Raw genomic sequence first — 16964 nt, 5'->3', positions numbered from 1 at the left:
TTTGTTGTCCGTCCCATCCATTGATGCCGCCAGAATGATAAGCACTCAGCTGACTGAAATGCTTCTCAAGGCAGGCTTCCATCTCAGAAAATGGGCAACTAACGCACCCGAGGCCATAGAGCACTTGTTCAGTGCCGAGCGTGCTGAGTCACCGGTAACGTTGTTGGTTGCAACCCGCTCATGCACCCAACCCTTGTTATACAATAGGATGCTTTACGAGACGAATTCTGTTTCCAGTGTGATATACCGAGAAGACCGCACACGAGACGCGGCATATTGTCATCTGTGTGTTCCTTTTTTGACCCACTTGGTATTATGGCACCGCTTTGCTTACCACCTAAGCAATTACTACAAAGGCTGTGCCGAACCGGCCTTGGATTGGGCACTCCTATCGACCAGTCATGTGCAAAAGAATGGACAGATTGGGTTGACTTTATCACCTCGCTCGGTAAAATCAGACAATCTAGGTGTATGTTCCCTGTGGACGTTAGCTATTGAGGTGAAGCAGAGCTGCACCCGTTCAGCGACGCCTCAGAGACCGGATATGGGGTTGCTGCTTACGTTCGGTTCTGTGCGGGGCTTAATCGACCATGTTATCGATTGCTTTTCGGTAAGTCGAGAGTGTCCCCTCTCAAGACAGTATCGATCCCTCGGCTGGAGCTAACAGCAGCCGTGCTTGCGGTAAAGATATTCGGTTTCATTCATTCATTCTGAAGGACATATCGTTCGGAAGTTATTTTTGGACAAATTCCCAGATTGTTTTGCACTGCAGTACCGATCGGTCTTCCAGATTCCGGACGTTTGTTGTGAATCGCTTGGCAACCACACATTAGTATTCCAGTCCAGAGCAGTAGAGGCACGTTAAATCTTCGGATAATCCCGCAGATATGGCATCTCGGGGTATTCGGGATAAGGCTTCCCTGGGTCGGTGGCTTGATGGGCCAGATTGTCTGTACGCCGGTAATGATCTACCAGTATTCCTGCCAGCTGAATCAGGGGTTCCCGAAGGCATAGAATATAAGCGTGCATCTAAATGTGTTAATGCTATATGCTCAAGGGCTGAGATCGGCGTGTTGTTCAAGCGCTACTCCGATTGGTTTAAGCTTACGAAGGCTGTGGCTTGGTGGTTGAGGTTTTTAAAGTATATTGAGGAAAGGTTGAAGTCATCACCTACGACAGTATCGACTGGATAGCTTACAGTTCAAGAACTCAGAATAGCGAAGTATTCAATATTGCGTATCGGGCAGTCAGAGTTCTGCGCGGCGTAAATAGCTCAGATTAGGAAGTCTGACGGGGTGCACGCAAAATCATCATTATCCAAACTTTCGCCAATCCTACTGAACGACGTACTATGTGCTGGTGTTCGGCTCAGCTATTGCGACTACCCCGCATTGAAGCATCCACCTATTCTACCCAGTCAGCATACAGTGACCGAGAAGATCGTCATACACTATCACAAAATTCAAGGCCACCGTGGTACATTGGAAGTTCTCGCCAGCATAAGACAAGTATTCTGGCCTATACATGGCCATACTACTGTGAAACGAGTAATAGGGAATTGTTTAGCATGTCGCCGCCGTCTGGCCACTGCTGAGCAACAACTCATGGCTCCGTTACCCTTAGCGAGGGTCGAGAGAGGATGGTGTTGTTTCTCTTATGTCGGTATTGAGTATTTCGGTCCCATGCTGACCAAGCGTGGCGGATCTATGGAGGAAATGTACGGTTGTCTCTTTACACCCCTCCAAACTAGAGGCGTATACATTGAACTAGTACATTCCATGTCCACTGATTCGTTCATGTCACTGATGCGCTTCATTGCCCGTCGTGGAAAACCTGAGGAAATATTTTATGATAACGGTTCGAACTTTGTCGGAGCTATCGGCGAACTGCGCGAAAACTTGAAATCGTGTGATCAACAGCAGATCAACGATCGTTTGTTGAAACAAGAAATTCAATGGCACTTTCAACCGCCTTCGACAAGCCACCGTGGAGGTGTGTGGGAAAGAATGATACGTTCTGCGAGACGTGTCCTTACTGCTATCGCCTCAGAACAGGTCATCCCTGATGAGACTCTTCTCACCTTCGTGTGGGAGGTGGAGAGGATACTAATCAATCGACCGATAGTGGCGCCCAGGTCGGATGTCAGGGATAGGTTAGCCTTGTCACCGAACATGTTATTACAATTAGAGGAGAATACGGGGATACCCTCCCACTGCAGGCATTCTGTAAAGTTCACTGGAAACTGGAAACACGTGAACTATCTAGCTGATGTATTCTGTAAAAGGTGGATGAAGTTATACCTACCCACATTACAGGTCAGACAGAAGTGGTTACTGAAGGTTCGTAACCAGAAAGAAGGTGATGTAGTGCTAGTGGTTAGTGATGAGGTACAAAGGGAAAAGTGGTCGTTAGGCATTGTCACTTCATGTGAGGTTAGCTCAGATGGAATCGTGCGAACGGCTTCCGTGAAAAAAGGAACTGGAACAATACTCCGTGACATCAGACGCTTATGCCTGCTTGAGGGTGCTGAGTAGAGTGTAGACTTATTGGGAACTTTGGTTAAGGCGTGGAAAACGTCTGATGCCGAGAATCCCCGTAGAGGTCAGCGTTCTCTCTTCCACTAGACCCGTCATAGCCTAGAGCCCTACTTGAATGTATCCCCGTATCACATTGCAACGCATCGCTTGGAGAAATTTGGTGGCCGGTGTAACTCACAAAACACTTGAAAATTTCTCCCACCCAATCTCCCTAAAATCAACTGCATAAATTCAAATATCCCGCCCAATCCTACCTGCTATTCATTGACATTTTATTATTATCGCATCACCCCCTCTCTATCCCATCCACTAAACATTGCTTTGCACATACTATGAGCATGATCTTGGTTCCTCAAATGAACCGTATTGTCACTTGTTTAAATTCACATTTTTGGCACTTTTCGAACTGGTTTCCCACGCTTGACACTCGTCTCCGTGTTTGTCGTGGGTCTAACTGTGGGTGGATAACTCTCAAGGTTTGTTGTGCATTAATTGCTTCATTGATATTTTGTCATACAGTACTGCACATTTTCGCCGGGATCACTTTCGTCTTGAATTCGGATCCATTCTTTGGTGCTCGTTGCTCAACTTATCGATCTTGTCGCTCACACCTAAGATAGCCCAACAGCTCCTTTATAGCACATCGCATATCTTGCAGTGTTGTTTTTATTGTGAAACAGACTGTTTCTGTATCCCCAAACTGCCTTAACGCATTTTAAACTGGTGTTCGTCTCACGTGAAGGTCTTTGAACTTAGTGCTTTCATCGGCATCAGTTGCGCAGATCGGAAATTCCACGAACTACGACACCTACCCGGTAGTACCTACGATACCAGCCAACTTCTCTATCTAAAGCTTAGCATCGAAATTCGTGTTCATTGGTACTGTGAAATTGACGGCATTGAAGTTATTTCTAACGAGGTTTGCCATATTTTCTTGCGAACCTACGTCCTCTGCCTAGTACTGAATACACCGGGGCGCGGTTAAAGTAGAATTGTGATGTTGCGCCAAGAGAACAGGTATTGAATTCAAATATTTAGTGTGGAATCTGAGGCCAACATCCAATTTTTGGACAGAAACCTGCAAAAACGTATGCTGAGCATCAGTTGAAATTGATAATATCCGTTCAAGAACTCAGCGTGAAATAGCACTTGAGCTTAGTTTATATACCAAGGGCTTGGGAGAACACTTTTCGTTGAATTTCGCTTAGAGATTGCATTGGGATGTAAAATAATTCTTACTTTCACGAACTGGTGCTGGGTTGGTGCTGGAAAAACCAACGTGTCAAATTCAAAAAGGAACTTAGTTCCTCAACGTAACCCTTACCTACAGGGCCTCTAAGATTCTTGCGGTACTCGGTGTGCGAGTTTTCGTCATTATCATCGTTATCACCGACAGCATGACATCAGATTTCGAAACTGATGATTCGCCACCACACAAACTTGGTTTATTCAAATGACTCATTGCGACAAACGTAGCCGGCAAACGACTGGTGTTCAGCTTCCCAGAATCACAATGTTATCATAATGACGAAACTTCCTCATAATATCGGCCGCCATGGCAGGTAGAGGCCTCCGTAATATGCAGGCCCTTATGAAACTCTACTTCTTAGCTTGGACGCGGGTCATTGTTTATGTCCTTAGGGTCCTATGCAAATATGTTAAATGAAGGATCCCGGCGCAGCCGTTGGCAGTCGACACAGTGACAATGACGGTGTTCTGAGAGCTACAAAGGGTCCAGTTCAGGAGTAACTGCGAAGCAAGAGGCTCAAGATGCTTTTCTGGATTCGTTGGTGATCTAATGAGCCTCCGAAATATATCATAGCCGGCTAGTAAACAGGTGAGTCACTTCCGATCGGTGGCAGTGGTAAATCAGTAAGTTTTTACCAGAGATAAATGTCTGCTGACATTGAATGCCGCAGGCTACTGACCCACCCAAATTGAGTTCGCCGAAACTATAGAGGTTTCGAAGTTGCTATTTTAATGGGGAGTTAGTCTAATTAATTTGCACCTTCCCGTGATGTGTTACACGTAGCGTTTTGTTTAATTGAGCGAAATGTCAAGGTCATTGACCATCGCCGACTTGCATTTTTTGCCGGCTTACGCGACATAAAACACGAAATCGCACTTTAGCGTATTTTGGCGTTCCTCCGTGTCCCTGAAGAATAAAATAATATCTTAAGAGTATTTAATGTAAATGCCACCCTATACGAGCCATCATAGGCGTTTGTTTGCTTTAGACACCTCAGATTTAACAAATGGGATATTTTTGTTCGACGAACCTGCTCACAACACATTTTCCTCATGGATCTCATATTCCAATAAGTGCAATAAAGTTAGATAACAGCACAAACTTGCAGTGGCAGTGCGAGGGACATCTGTGGATGATCCCATTTCCTAGATAAGCATAACTAGCTTGTAGGTAATACAGTGTTACGAGATGGCTGTGGGCGTCTTTCCTATTATAACTATGACGTTGATGACCACCATAAAGCGGTCACCACGATAACGGTAGCGGTTGTCACTCACCTCGACCACCTATTGTAGCTGCTGGATCCGTGTCTCCGTACGACGCTGATTACAGTTCCCCACATATGCGCGGCAGCCCAATCCAATGAGCAACGACGGCCAATTGTACTCGTATCTCTCCTAGCTTTCACTCATCTCGAATACCTGTTGTAATTGCTAGGCCCGCGTTTATGTGCAGTGTTGATAATGAGACTGCACCTATGCACAGCAACATAGTCGGATGGTCAATGGCGTTCTTTTATACCCTTAACTATACGCGATGCCGCTTGTCTTCGCTAGCTACGGTAAACATCAGTGCACTATATATGCCGACCGGTGAAAATAATGCCTCAGCTATGCGTGATAGCCACATCTGACAGCCTGTCATACTCACAACTGTACTCGGAGTCATCCAACTTGGCTATTGGTCGTACCTGTTGGGCCGATAGAAACCAGGTTCCAACTATGCGTGACATCTTAACGACCAACGACTGCCCGTCATACTCGTAACTGCAGTTGATATCGCCTACGTTGGCTGCTTATCCCAATTGCAAGACCTGTGTTTATGTGCAACGCTGAGTATAAAACTGACGGTCTTTCATACCCTTAACTATACGCGATGCCGCTTATCTTCGCTGGCTACAGTAAACATCAATCCAATATATATGCCTACCGGTAAAATCAAGGACTCAACTTTGGATGATAGCATAATCTGACAGCCTTTTATACTCACAACTCTACTAAAAGTCACCTAACTTAGTTATTTATCGTCATACTCATACTTAGTCGATGCCGTTTACGTTTGCTACCTTCAGTAAACATCACAACTGCAGTCGACGTAACCTACGGTGGCTGCCTATAGTAACTGCCAGGCCCGTACACATGCTCGTAGCTAACAATAATGCCCCGGCAACACATAATAGAATAACCCAACGGCCAACGGTGGTCATCGCCTGTCGAACTGTAATCACCAACCAATTTGATAGCGCACTCCCAACCGGTAGGTAGACTAACCGTCAACTAACGGGAATAGTTTAATTGATACATGTGCACTCTTTTGGCGGACGCATCTGAAGATTTTCTCCACACAGCGGGCAGGGCTCGTTGCCGCAGCAATAACGGTGATATGGAAGTCGATCACGTTGACATCACCAATCAGCATGGTCAGTTGGCTGGCCACAGAGACCACAGGGAACAGCGTCGTTTGACGTCGACCGCCACCGTGGTTGGTTGCGTTTGCCATCCAGCACCAGAGGCTGACTGTCCTGTGCACTAACTGAATTTTGACGCAACATCACCTGGCTATGGACACGTGCGGGTTCCGACCGAGGTGTTGACTGTCTGAGAACATTTGGGGGTTTGTACCACAAACTGACTGTTACTAACAACGGGCTTCCAACCTTGAAGCGATCTGTCTGGTTGTACATCAGATTTGGCATGCATATTCCAATGTGCCTGAGAACCTGATTAGCGGCGTACGTTGTCATCCGGGAAACAGCACGTTGAACGTAGATGTCTCCCTCCCAAATTTTTCGGCGATCACAATAATAAGTGGTGTGTATTTCTTATTCGCGCATCAGCTCTTCGCTGTGATGAGCGACCTTCTGTACGGCATGCTCCAGGCTATCTGAGTGATGCACGCGCCTCTTCAAAAGCCCGTTGGCGTTCTCCAGGCGGTTGTTGGTCACATTCCCAAAATGTACCATTTTGTGCATGAATGGCCCACTTTCGAGTGATGTGGAGCCCGTGGGTAGTCAAATAAGAGACAAAACTGGGATCTGTTCTCCTCAGGATTTGCAAATCGTGGCGAAATCTACGCGATTAATGTTTGGTGCAGTCACTTACTCACCTGCATTGTCAGAGCGAGCCATGCGGTGGAATATGTGCCGACTGCGGTTCGAAATTGACTGCAAAAGTTACACCAAAGCAATGAAACGTGCGTGCTTCCGGATAGCTTGCTGTGCGTGGAAATAGCACATCATTATATCGCAGCCAAATACAGCTTTGGCAGCCCGCATCTGCGAAGTCATCCTGTCCATGACGAACGGTTTGACTTCATTGTGTTTACCCATCATATCCTTGAACAACCTGAACAGCTTGCGCAATGTCGCAAAATGCTCGCTTTCGACAAGGGCATATATTACGGGTCGACTGACACCCATGCCATTCGCCACAAGGAATGTATAAAGCTTGTACCTCAAGAGCGAACGCCAGGGGCTCTGAATTTATTTACTCAAGACGGTCAGTACTGTGTGTAGCATCAACGTTTAGAACGTCCGGGAAACGTCTAAAGAGTGCCATCTGCTGCGTTCGGGAAAAGCACAGGTTACTATATCTGCCACCCACCGATTCCACCATTAGCACGCGACGCACTCTCGAAACTTGGCTATGATGGATGACATGTCATCTAAAAAGCCGACCAAAAGGTACCAACGACCTACTTAACAATGTGGGTCGACATTTGACGCGATAGTTACGCACATCCTTGTTAGCGAGTAACTTTCCAAAGTGGTCGACGACGGGCTGCCGAATCTCCGATGACGGAGCACTATATTTCAAAAGGGTACAACACTCCTTCAATTCATCATTTGTCAGTTGCCGGTTGATGGGGAGCCTGTCAAAAATAAACTTGCTGCGTGGATGGTTGTGCTCCGGGTAGTAGGAAGTAACCCTCAAGCAGTCATGATACCGGCGAACGTGGAGCCTTGCCGGACAATCAGTACGACGTGTGCTACCGCGTACACACAATCAACCATGAACTTACTAAGTGCAACGAATTCCGCGGCTTCGTCTGCAGGGAAGTCTGCTGCAACGTTGGAAGGCTTTTTCATACAAAAGTGGCGAATTACTGCTCTTTTTGGCATTCATGCAGTCGAAAACAACGAAATGTTTTGCCTGGTACTCTTGAAATGCATTGAATGAGAAAAAACTTTGACGAGCCAAATTCTCCGCAAAATCATCCGCCGCGTTCACGTGCTCAGTCATAGCAGCCATTAAAATACGAATATCGCGGGCGTTGAATATCGTGGGGATCGAGTAGGTTTAAACAACAATCAACAAAACTGCGGCCGTTGGGAAGATCTCATACGCCCAAAAAATTGCCACTAAATGTTAAAACTTTATGTTAAAGTTTTCCTCCTTCGAACCACGGTTTCCCAGATATTTTGGGTGTGCCTCGAGCCGTCGGCGCATTGAATCCTCCTCACCTGAGAACGAATTCATCGACTCTTCATTTTCCACAATTACCGATTAGGATTATTTGACTCGTCATCTGAGGAAACCTTTACGTAAGAATCTGTGGTGAAGCCCTGAATCTCACTCGCATTGGTCGCGGGCGAAATCGGAAGTCATTCAGGGTCTTCGTTTTATGAAACGCATGCCGCTTCGATATACCGAAACCTCCTAATTGTTTGCAATCTCGAGCCTCGGAACTTCGAGTGTAGCAGACTCCATCTGGATGTTGACTCAGCCAAATTCTGGTGTGAGACTGGAGCCCAAGTTAAACGTCGAAAAGTACGTACATACATTGTTCTGTGGAGAGTCTGAGAATGATGATACTTGGAAGCTTCTAGGTCGAATACGGGAAAGGACCCGGATATCTAATCGTTTTCTGTCATATTCGCTTTACTCCATGGGGTAAAAACGGCAAGCAACAAATACACTCTCGTGCAGGTGACCAAATTATCCCTCCCTTGACTGAAACCCGCGGACTTCAAGTAGCTTTGTGGAGCACAAGTTGACTGGATGCTGGCGGATGTCAACCAGGTGGTTCACACTGGATTTTTGAAGTATTCCCAGTACGTTCATGATGTCAAAATCAAAGGTGGTCTTATATGACATGCTAGGAATGTCTTGAAACCCATCTTTTGGACTGCAGACATTTGTAGCTTTTCTGGTTGGTGTTGTTTGTTCAACTCCAAGAGACTGAAAGGTAGTGCTACCCCGATTTCCCGCATTCGCCTTTCATATAGGGCGTAGATATATTGAAAACTCGCGGCAACTGATTCCTTCAACAAGGGAAGCCCAGGCAGTCACTTCACACACGTCACTTCACACATTCTGGATCAGTGGACCGGCATCATGGTGCCGATTAGAAAATCTCAGTCCCGTGTTGGAAATCAGTCATCCATATAACGATTTTCGCACCCATGCATTTGTTTTTGCCACGTTCGTTTCTGAAAAACCGGGTTCTTCTCTCAACCCAGTCTCTAGCAAACTTCCGTCAAGACTAAGTCAGTGATGGATGATTATTTATCGCATTTTCTTGTCAAACGGCAGGATCAGGTCATATGCCTAAAGCTGCCTAACGTTTCGAATGCATCCACAGATGCAACCAACAAGGTGTGCATTTCTCGTGAATAACCCAAGTGTTACGGCACACGAGGACAAACATAGATTACAAGTGCAAAATTTTCGGCCAAATCCTGTCTTGCGCTGTTGTCAGAGCCCGGCATGGCTGACACCTCATAGAGGCCAGTGAAGCCGCCTACAAACAGATGGATCTGCCATTGCATCCTGAGTTTCTGAAAGAGCTTAAACTAACGGACCTCAGCTAAGGCCAGAAAAATTCAATTGCATCAACTTATTTCAACATTTTAAGGCGCATAGTATGAACACATTTGTTGACCACATGCAACTGCTTGGGAAGCGACAACAGACCAAACTAGCAATTTGATTGGTCCATAGTTGATCCGTTCAGACGGAAAAAAATAAGCAATGTAGGTGAAGTTACCTGCAAGAATCACCGCATCTCGGTGGTCTCTTGAATGCTTTTGCGGATAAATAATACTAAAGCGCTAAATAACCCAAGAGCGGTACTTAGGGTAATCAAATACTCCACAACAAAGCCTAAATTATCACTGCGGCAACAGCACTTCTACCTTTAAACTGCCGTAAGGATAAGACCCCCCTAGCCCATTTGATTTACGTTATCGATAAATTAACGGACTGACAAAATTCAGAGATGTATTTGTTAACAAACCAAGAAGTACCAGTGTCCATAAAAACCAAAATAGTGGAGCATATTGTAGGTTACTTGCGCCGCTCAGCAGTGAGAAGACGACTGTTACAAAGGACATAAGCACCTCAAGGTTGCATGCTAATAAGCCCTTCATTTTGTCGGAATCCTGTTCGCAAAATTGTGTATATCCCACGCTTACGTTTACGATTTCCACAATGGTCACCCGGCTTACTGCTCTCAGCCTATCTAGTGGTAAATTCAAAACCAATCACATAAGAGAGTTCAGTGTAGTCCCTTGCCGACAGGGTTATCGCCATGACTTATGGCCTCCGGTGACAGTTGGAGTGATTTTTGTGATACAACAGGTACTCGGCTTTCCATTGAAGCCCTTCAACTCTTCAAAACACATCTCAATGACTTCCGAGAAGATTACCAACCTGGATGTGGTCGGCACTTTTTGCAGAGCATTACAGAGAAATTAAATAAAAAGTTTGAACAATCACTTTCTTCATGCTATTTCGAAGATCCAAAATGCGATTCTAAACGTAAGTTTAGTGAGCAGACAGACTCCCTTGCGCTTTTTAATTAGGCACTTCAGCAGTGTTGTATCTGGTGTGGCGGAATAATTTGGAAGATTCAGATAGATAGATCTTTCGCGCCAGTTCCATCCTGGGTAATTTTGTGCGATAGGGAACGTCGGCAGTGTGTTAAAACATGTCACAAGCCCGGATTTTCATAGCCACGTGCTTAAATAGCAACTATTGCACTGTACAGTGCACATTGTATCACATAATACGATGCAACCCTTGTATACATCTTAAATGTGTTTCCGCGTACTTCCATACAGTAGTAGACCGATCTGATCAACTTAAAAAGATCCGATTAAGGGGAACCCGCATTAATACATTCAGAAAAAGTACGCTGTCTTAATATGGCTGAACAAGTTTGGTCAACCGCGACAGAAGCCACCGTAGCCGGCCAACACGACCGATCGGTGGTCCGCCGTAGAAAGAAATTAAAACCGTGTGCTCACTTGAAGCGAGCAGCTATTGACGGTTAACTGTGTTGCATCCTCATCATTGTCAGCTGTAGTAACTGCGTACTTGTGCAGTGGTTGTAGCACTTTCGTTTCATTAATACATTCAGAAAAAGTACGCTGTCTTAATATGGCTGAACAAGTTTGGTCAACCGCGACAGAAGCCACCGTAGCCGGCCAACACGACCGATCGGTGGTCCGCCGTAGAAAGAAATTAAAACCGTGTGCTCACTTGAAGCGAGCAGCTATTGACGGTTAACTGTGTTGCATCCTCATCATTGTCAGCTATAGTAACTGCGTACTTGTGCAGTGGTTGTAGCTGCCACTTTCGTTTACCGATGATTATGGTAGGTGGGGTAGGTAGCTGTGCATTGGAGGCGGGAGCTGATAAACTAGTGCGTAAATACAGCACTGTGGACTGTTGAGTGGATGATTGGGAAGGGAGCTATGCACTGAGGACAATTGCTTGGATACATGAGCGCCATTGAGGGCGTGACTAGGCCATGTCCGATTGTGTTGCAGGAAATAAACAGTAAAAAAACGTTCATTTGTCCACTTAAGTGTTGTGCTTTGAGGTACACAAATTTTGCCAGTCTGCGTGACCACCAGGATGCAGAATTGACTCGAACATACAACGTAAACTTGCGGTAACCTCGGTCTGTCGGTACTTTAGTCCCCTGCCTGGGAAGGTCTGGCCCAGTCGCGCCCTCAATGGCGCTCATGCATCAAAGCTATTGCCTTCAATGCATAGCTCCTTTTCCACCACCACTACCCCGCTTGACAGCCCACTGACAGTGCTGGATTTATGCACCAATTTACCAGCTCGCGCGTGCAGTGCGCAGCTACCTACCTCCCCCCCAATCCTCGGTGAACGAAACTGTGGCAGCTACAACCAGTGTACGACGAGTACGCGGTTCTTACAGCTGACGATGATGATGATGACCTGGGCATTCGATTGCCAGTCAGAGTTGTGATATCTATGCACTATGCAATTGTCCGCAACAACCCCACACGTAACCGCTATCCATGTCAAACGAGACTCGTGACGTGAGTTGGCACACCACAAGAGACATCTAGCTCCTGAGCGAATACAAGAAGTGATAATCCCAGTTTTCTCCTATTCGCCGCATCTCCTGTCAGTGGCTCGACTTACTTCCAACGTTTCTATTGTATTTTTGTGAATGCAGTCTAGAAATTCGAACATGAAGTACTGTGTGTGGAGCCAAAGTTTCTACAGGTCCTGAAACATCTATACCTTATCTTCTGCGTCCTCTGGCTATGCCAGTCCTCCTACAACATGGTTGGACTAATAAACCATCGGCTTCACAGGGTCTATCAAGATACCCCTAAAATCCACTGATTCGTGGTTCGGACTTTTAAGTCGGAGGCTAGAAGAAGACCCCAGAACCAAACTCTACCTCTGTCTTGTGGATTATGCTTGTATCTCAGCCAGACCTCCCTTCTTTCTAGATAATAGGGGTGTATCATTCGCCCTTATAGCTGTTCACTCGTCGACCCTTCCATCAACCATGTCTGTCTGATTCATTTAGCTGTCAGTCACCTAACGGTTGTTCTGTATCTAAGCCTAGTAAAGTAAGTTCAAATAAACCCCTATTAAGCCAGTGGGATCTGTGCACACTAAGGCTGTCAACATCCGCACTCTGAGTTTGATTATTTAACAGAAATCTGTTACTCAAACCCTGTTTCCTCCGACTGATGTATGCTGCGTATCCGAAACATAGACACAAGATCTCATTTTGGTCATGCACCTTGTTTGGTGACCCCGGTGCAATGGTCTGCGGCATCCTACGGCGTGGGAGTTTTGCTAAGCCCCAGGTTTGGATGCACCTTGATTGACGGAATCCCACTAAGTAATGGTCTTTACGCTGTTCAGTTATGGTCAGTGCGTCTCAGTTCGATAAACGGTGTCTATTACATTGACTTACGCTTCTATAGAGGATAGGTCTGAGTTGAAGGTTGAAAGCTTCAGTCGAGATCTGTCACGGCCACTTCGGTCAGCAGCAAGTACAGATATTGTAATTGTGGCAGGTGATGTGCATACTTGGATCGACCAAGTAATTCCGGAAGAGACACATTGAGGGTTGGGTTGAATTGATGCTCACCGCAGAGATTATGGTGAACAGTTTCTTCAGCAGTGTACTGAGCGTTTTTTCTGACCAGTATGAACTTTCGACACAAGCACTTACGCCATGTTACCTGGAGTCCACGAAATGCAAATCAGCCCTGGACTCATCTCAACCATGTGGCAATCGGCTACCGGTAAACATCTTCCATAAAAACTATCGTCCATCTTGGAATGTGCAAATTGAGTCTAACCACGACATTGTGGAGGCACGTGTACCGGTTTGCTTGCCCCTTTGGTACACACCAGCTGATGCGAGACCATTCAGTTCACCGTATGCAAAGCGTCACCGTAGCTCGAATTATCGTGACTGTTTGTAAAAGGCGAGAAAAGCGGTACCCACAGTTATTCAAACCGTCTTTCCAACATCGCTTCCACACCCAATTCAACACGATCATATCACATTCGGCACCTCTCATTGACCATGATGGTGGACGCCTAATAATGGATAACGTAAGGATTAAATGTTGGATTTCGATCGCCTGGGTAATGGAGAGAATTTGCTCCAACCTATTGCATTCACTCCGAAAGGGCGGAGGGTGGATGCTGGCCAAACTATCGGCGAAACGGATGGGACCTCGATTCGTTCACGAGAATGTCGTTTTGAACGGTAGGTTGAGCACTTTGAAAAACTCCATCAACTCAGCCTCTGGAAGAACGACATGAACCTGCATAATACATCTACATAGGCTTTTCATCAACAACGGAAGCCAAGCATGGAATTCCATAGTGGCACAAGGCATGCAGTCCGATCGATTTCTACCCCGCACTCTTGAAAGGCGATCAACCTCTTGTGGTCCGTCTGACTAACTTTCCCCAAAATAGGAAAGAAGAAAGAGTACGGACAGAGTGGATCTCTTCAACAGTGACTTCCGTATTCACAAGCGTTTCAAACACATCGTGGACAAAGCGGTCCATTAGTCTACTGGTTGCGGCTTCCGAAGTACTCGCAGGTGTCGTCCGTCATCGGGAGAATCATCCGCGAAAACCAACCTGAGTTATGCCTTGGTCGATGTCACATCAAGCATATCTCCACTTTATGACAGGTGCTGGAACTGCACCACTCCATCCGACGACTAGTAGTGGTCATCTGAAAGGCGCTTTCGCCTCTCAGTGTCTAGCAGTGAAAGATATATTTTCTAAATTCTCGTATCACAAAGGCTCTATGCACTTCCTCCCGTGGATGCTTACCACACTACAGCAAAATTTCTCCCGAGTTCACATCCAATGTTGCCAGACGAAGTTACCCTCTGGTTCCTATCCTTCTCCCTCTTCATAAGTGATGTGCTGCTTAAGTCTTTGCCTATCCTTAGCACCTCACGTGTCATTCGTTCACAAACGAAGTGCACTGAGAAATCATCCTTGGATAAGGCCCTTTAGAACTAAAGACCAATCCAAATAATTCTACAGCACTGTTGGACGTCCACTTCAGTGCCGAGTATAAAGTGTCCATACGGGACGGGATACAATTAAACCGAAGCCTCGCATACAAATGAACTGGTCGATGTGGTAGATAAGTTCGTTCATTTCAGCAGCTACGTAGGTGTCGTGGGTGCCTCCGAAGCATTGCGTTATATTGATGGGAACGTGTGGTCAGATACACCAGAAGTTCTTCTGGGACAATAGCCCTCCTTCGATAGACCAACCGACCACACTCCATGGGTTACGCTGGTTATGCCATGTGCTTCGTATGCCAGATGATCATTCACCCCGGTGCCCAGTTGGCCAACCGTGTGTCAACCGTGTGGGCCAACCTGGTCAATCTACGACTCGGTGGAGAAATGTAAAATTACTTGTCGGTCAGCCCATTTGTATTGGTAACTAAAGTCTCCCAGATGGGGCCCTGGGACGAGACAAATGCATGTTTAGTAACCCTCACTATGTCAAGCAGCTAATGGTGGTCCTACATCAATACATACTTCCTCCACTCCTTACAGTGCCAGGTGCCGAATGCCAATGATTTTTCTACATGTTTTGTTTGTCCTCAGCGAAAGAAATTAGCAGATAGAACCTACCTAAAGCTGCCACCTTGACAAGGTAGTCAGGTTTGAGTGCTGCAACAATCACGCGGGCTACGCTAGCTGAAACTTCGTTCCTCAGATTGCAAATATGTCAAGTAATCCAATAAGGAGCAGTCAGATTAAGAGCAGCGAGACTCCATTCTACGATTAATCGTATTGCAAGGCGGTCTGAGGGTAGAGTCGTACTGTCCTCTACGATAGGGTAATGAGGGCAGTAAGGTGTTTCTTCCAGGTGACCAGCATGTCCGTATTCATGGAAACGACAGTCATCATCATCAAAGACAGCAACATCAGTGTTGGCACTGATGCTTCACTGCCGTACTGGAAGCAACAGTGCTGCCTTCCCCCCAGAAACAGTGGGTTGGAAATGTCCATCTTAAAAATCGTACACTGCAACCGCCCAGCGGTTGACCATGACCGCCGGTGCATTATTAATTACGGTCAAAATACTTTTAAAACCAGAGTCCAATGCTTCTCAGAAGGCACCTTCCATGTGTAGTCGCATTAGGATTCAACCTATCAGGCCTTACTCCCTCTCTTCGCGCCAGGTCAACCCCCTATCGCCAAGCGGGTCAAACTTCTGGCTAAGGATAAGGTCTTCGTACAAAACTCTTTGTCCTCAGGCTCTTGAGACAAGACTTAAAGTGAGGTATCTCAACCCAACTTCCTTCCCTGACCTGGACAACCGGGAAGTATCATTTGCTCGCATACTCCTTGTCCACCGATATCCCTCCCCAGTCCCTTCCCACTACACAAGCAAAAGTTACAGGGGCATCTGATTGGAAGTTATCTTTCTGGTGGGCCTTATGCACCACACCGTCCATTAACAATAAGCAAAATATCACTGTGCTAAACCCGCGAACCCCCTTTTACGTAAGAGTTTTCAACGTCCGTACATTGTGTGAAACTGGCAAATAAGCAATCCTTACCGAGACCATATACTTCTTAAATCCACGTTTCCTAATTTGAAACACCTGTGGTGTCAGAATGGTGTATCCCTGAATCTCAAGTGGCGTGTATACCGAACTACAGCACGGGCTGTTGTGTTGTATGACTGTGAGACTTGGCCTGTTCAATCCGCGGGACTGAGAATTCTTTAGGTGTTTGAAAACCGTTGTCTCGGAACTGTTTCCTGTGGGTTGGTGTCGGCGAATCCGTAACGAAGTAATTAGAAGGCGAAGTTTCGGTTGTGCAGCGGGGACTTCCATTGAAGAATGTGTCCAGCGCCAGGAGCTGCTTTGGTTAGGTCATATGTTGCGCATGCCGAACGATCGTGTGCTGAAGAGAGTGCCGTTTTCTGTGCCCGATTCATAGTGGCGAAATCAGAGTGGTGGCTAGCCCTTGGTCTGGCAGAGGGGTGTAGAAGAGATTACGAAACGTTTGGGTGCTGTCGGTGCGACTCACCTTCCAGGATGGAGACCGCGTGATCCCCACTGCGCGTGGTTGGAGACGCTGCAAGAAATGTCCGCTAATCGATGTCAGTGGCGTTCTGATTGTCAGTATCCATCCAGATTGCCGGAATGTGTGTGGAATTGTAGACCCCTTGGGATAATGGTGATAACTTAGCACTGAGTCTTTTCCCCGTCCATTTTTATTCTTTCCTTCACAGCAAGATCTTTAAATAAATCATGACTGCACAGCAGCGAAGCATCAGTGTTGAACACAAGTCATTCTGTCAATGATGATGTTGGTGGCTCCCTTAATGTTGATGCGTGCCGTGTCTCTGAAATACATACGAAACCCAAGGATGGCTATGCATCTT

General features: G+C 46.3%; 1 protein-coding gene across 1 annotated transcript in view; it reads left to right on the top strand.

Moving 5' to 3' along the window:
• Window positions 1–10324: 10324 nt before the first annotated feature.
• Window positions 10325–16964, top strand: part of T265_00100 (hypothetical protein) — a gene marked incomplete at both ends in the record, with an annotated part of 28001 nt that continues 21361 nt past the window's right edge. The window contains one exon of the mRNA XM_009163757.1: window positions 10325–10547. Within this exon, the coding sequence (XP_009162021.1) occupies window positions 10325–10547 (223 nt within the window). The remainder of the gene's footprint in view (window positions 10548–16964) is intronic.

This window comes from Opisthorchis viverrini (genome assembly GCF_000715545.1).
Source record: "Opisthorchis viverrini unplaced genomic scaffold opera_v5_1, whole genome shotgun sequence".
Taxonomy (NCBI): Eukaryota; Metazoa; Platyhelminthes; class Trematoda; order Opisthorchiida; family Opisthorchiidae; genus Opisthorchis; species Opisthorchis viverrini.
The sequence above is the reverse complement of the archived record's forward strand: the minus strand, read 5'-3'. Positions and strand labels throughout refer to the sequence as shown.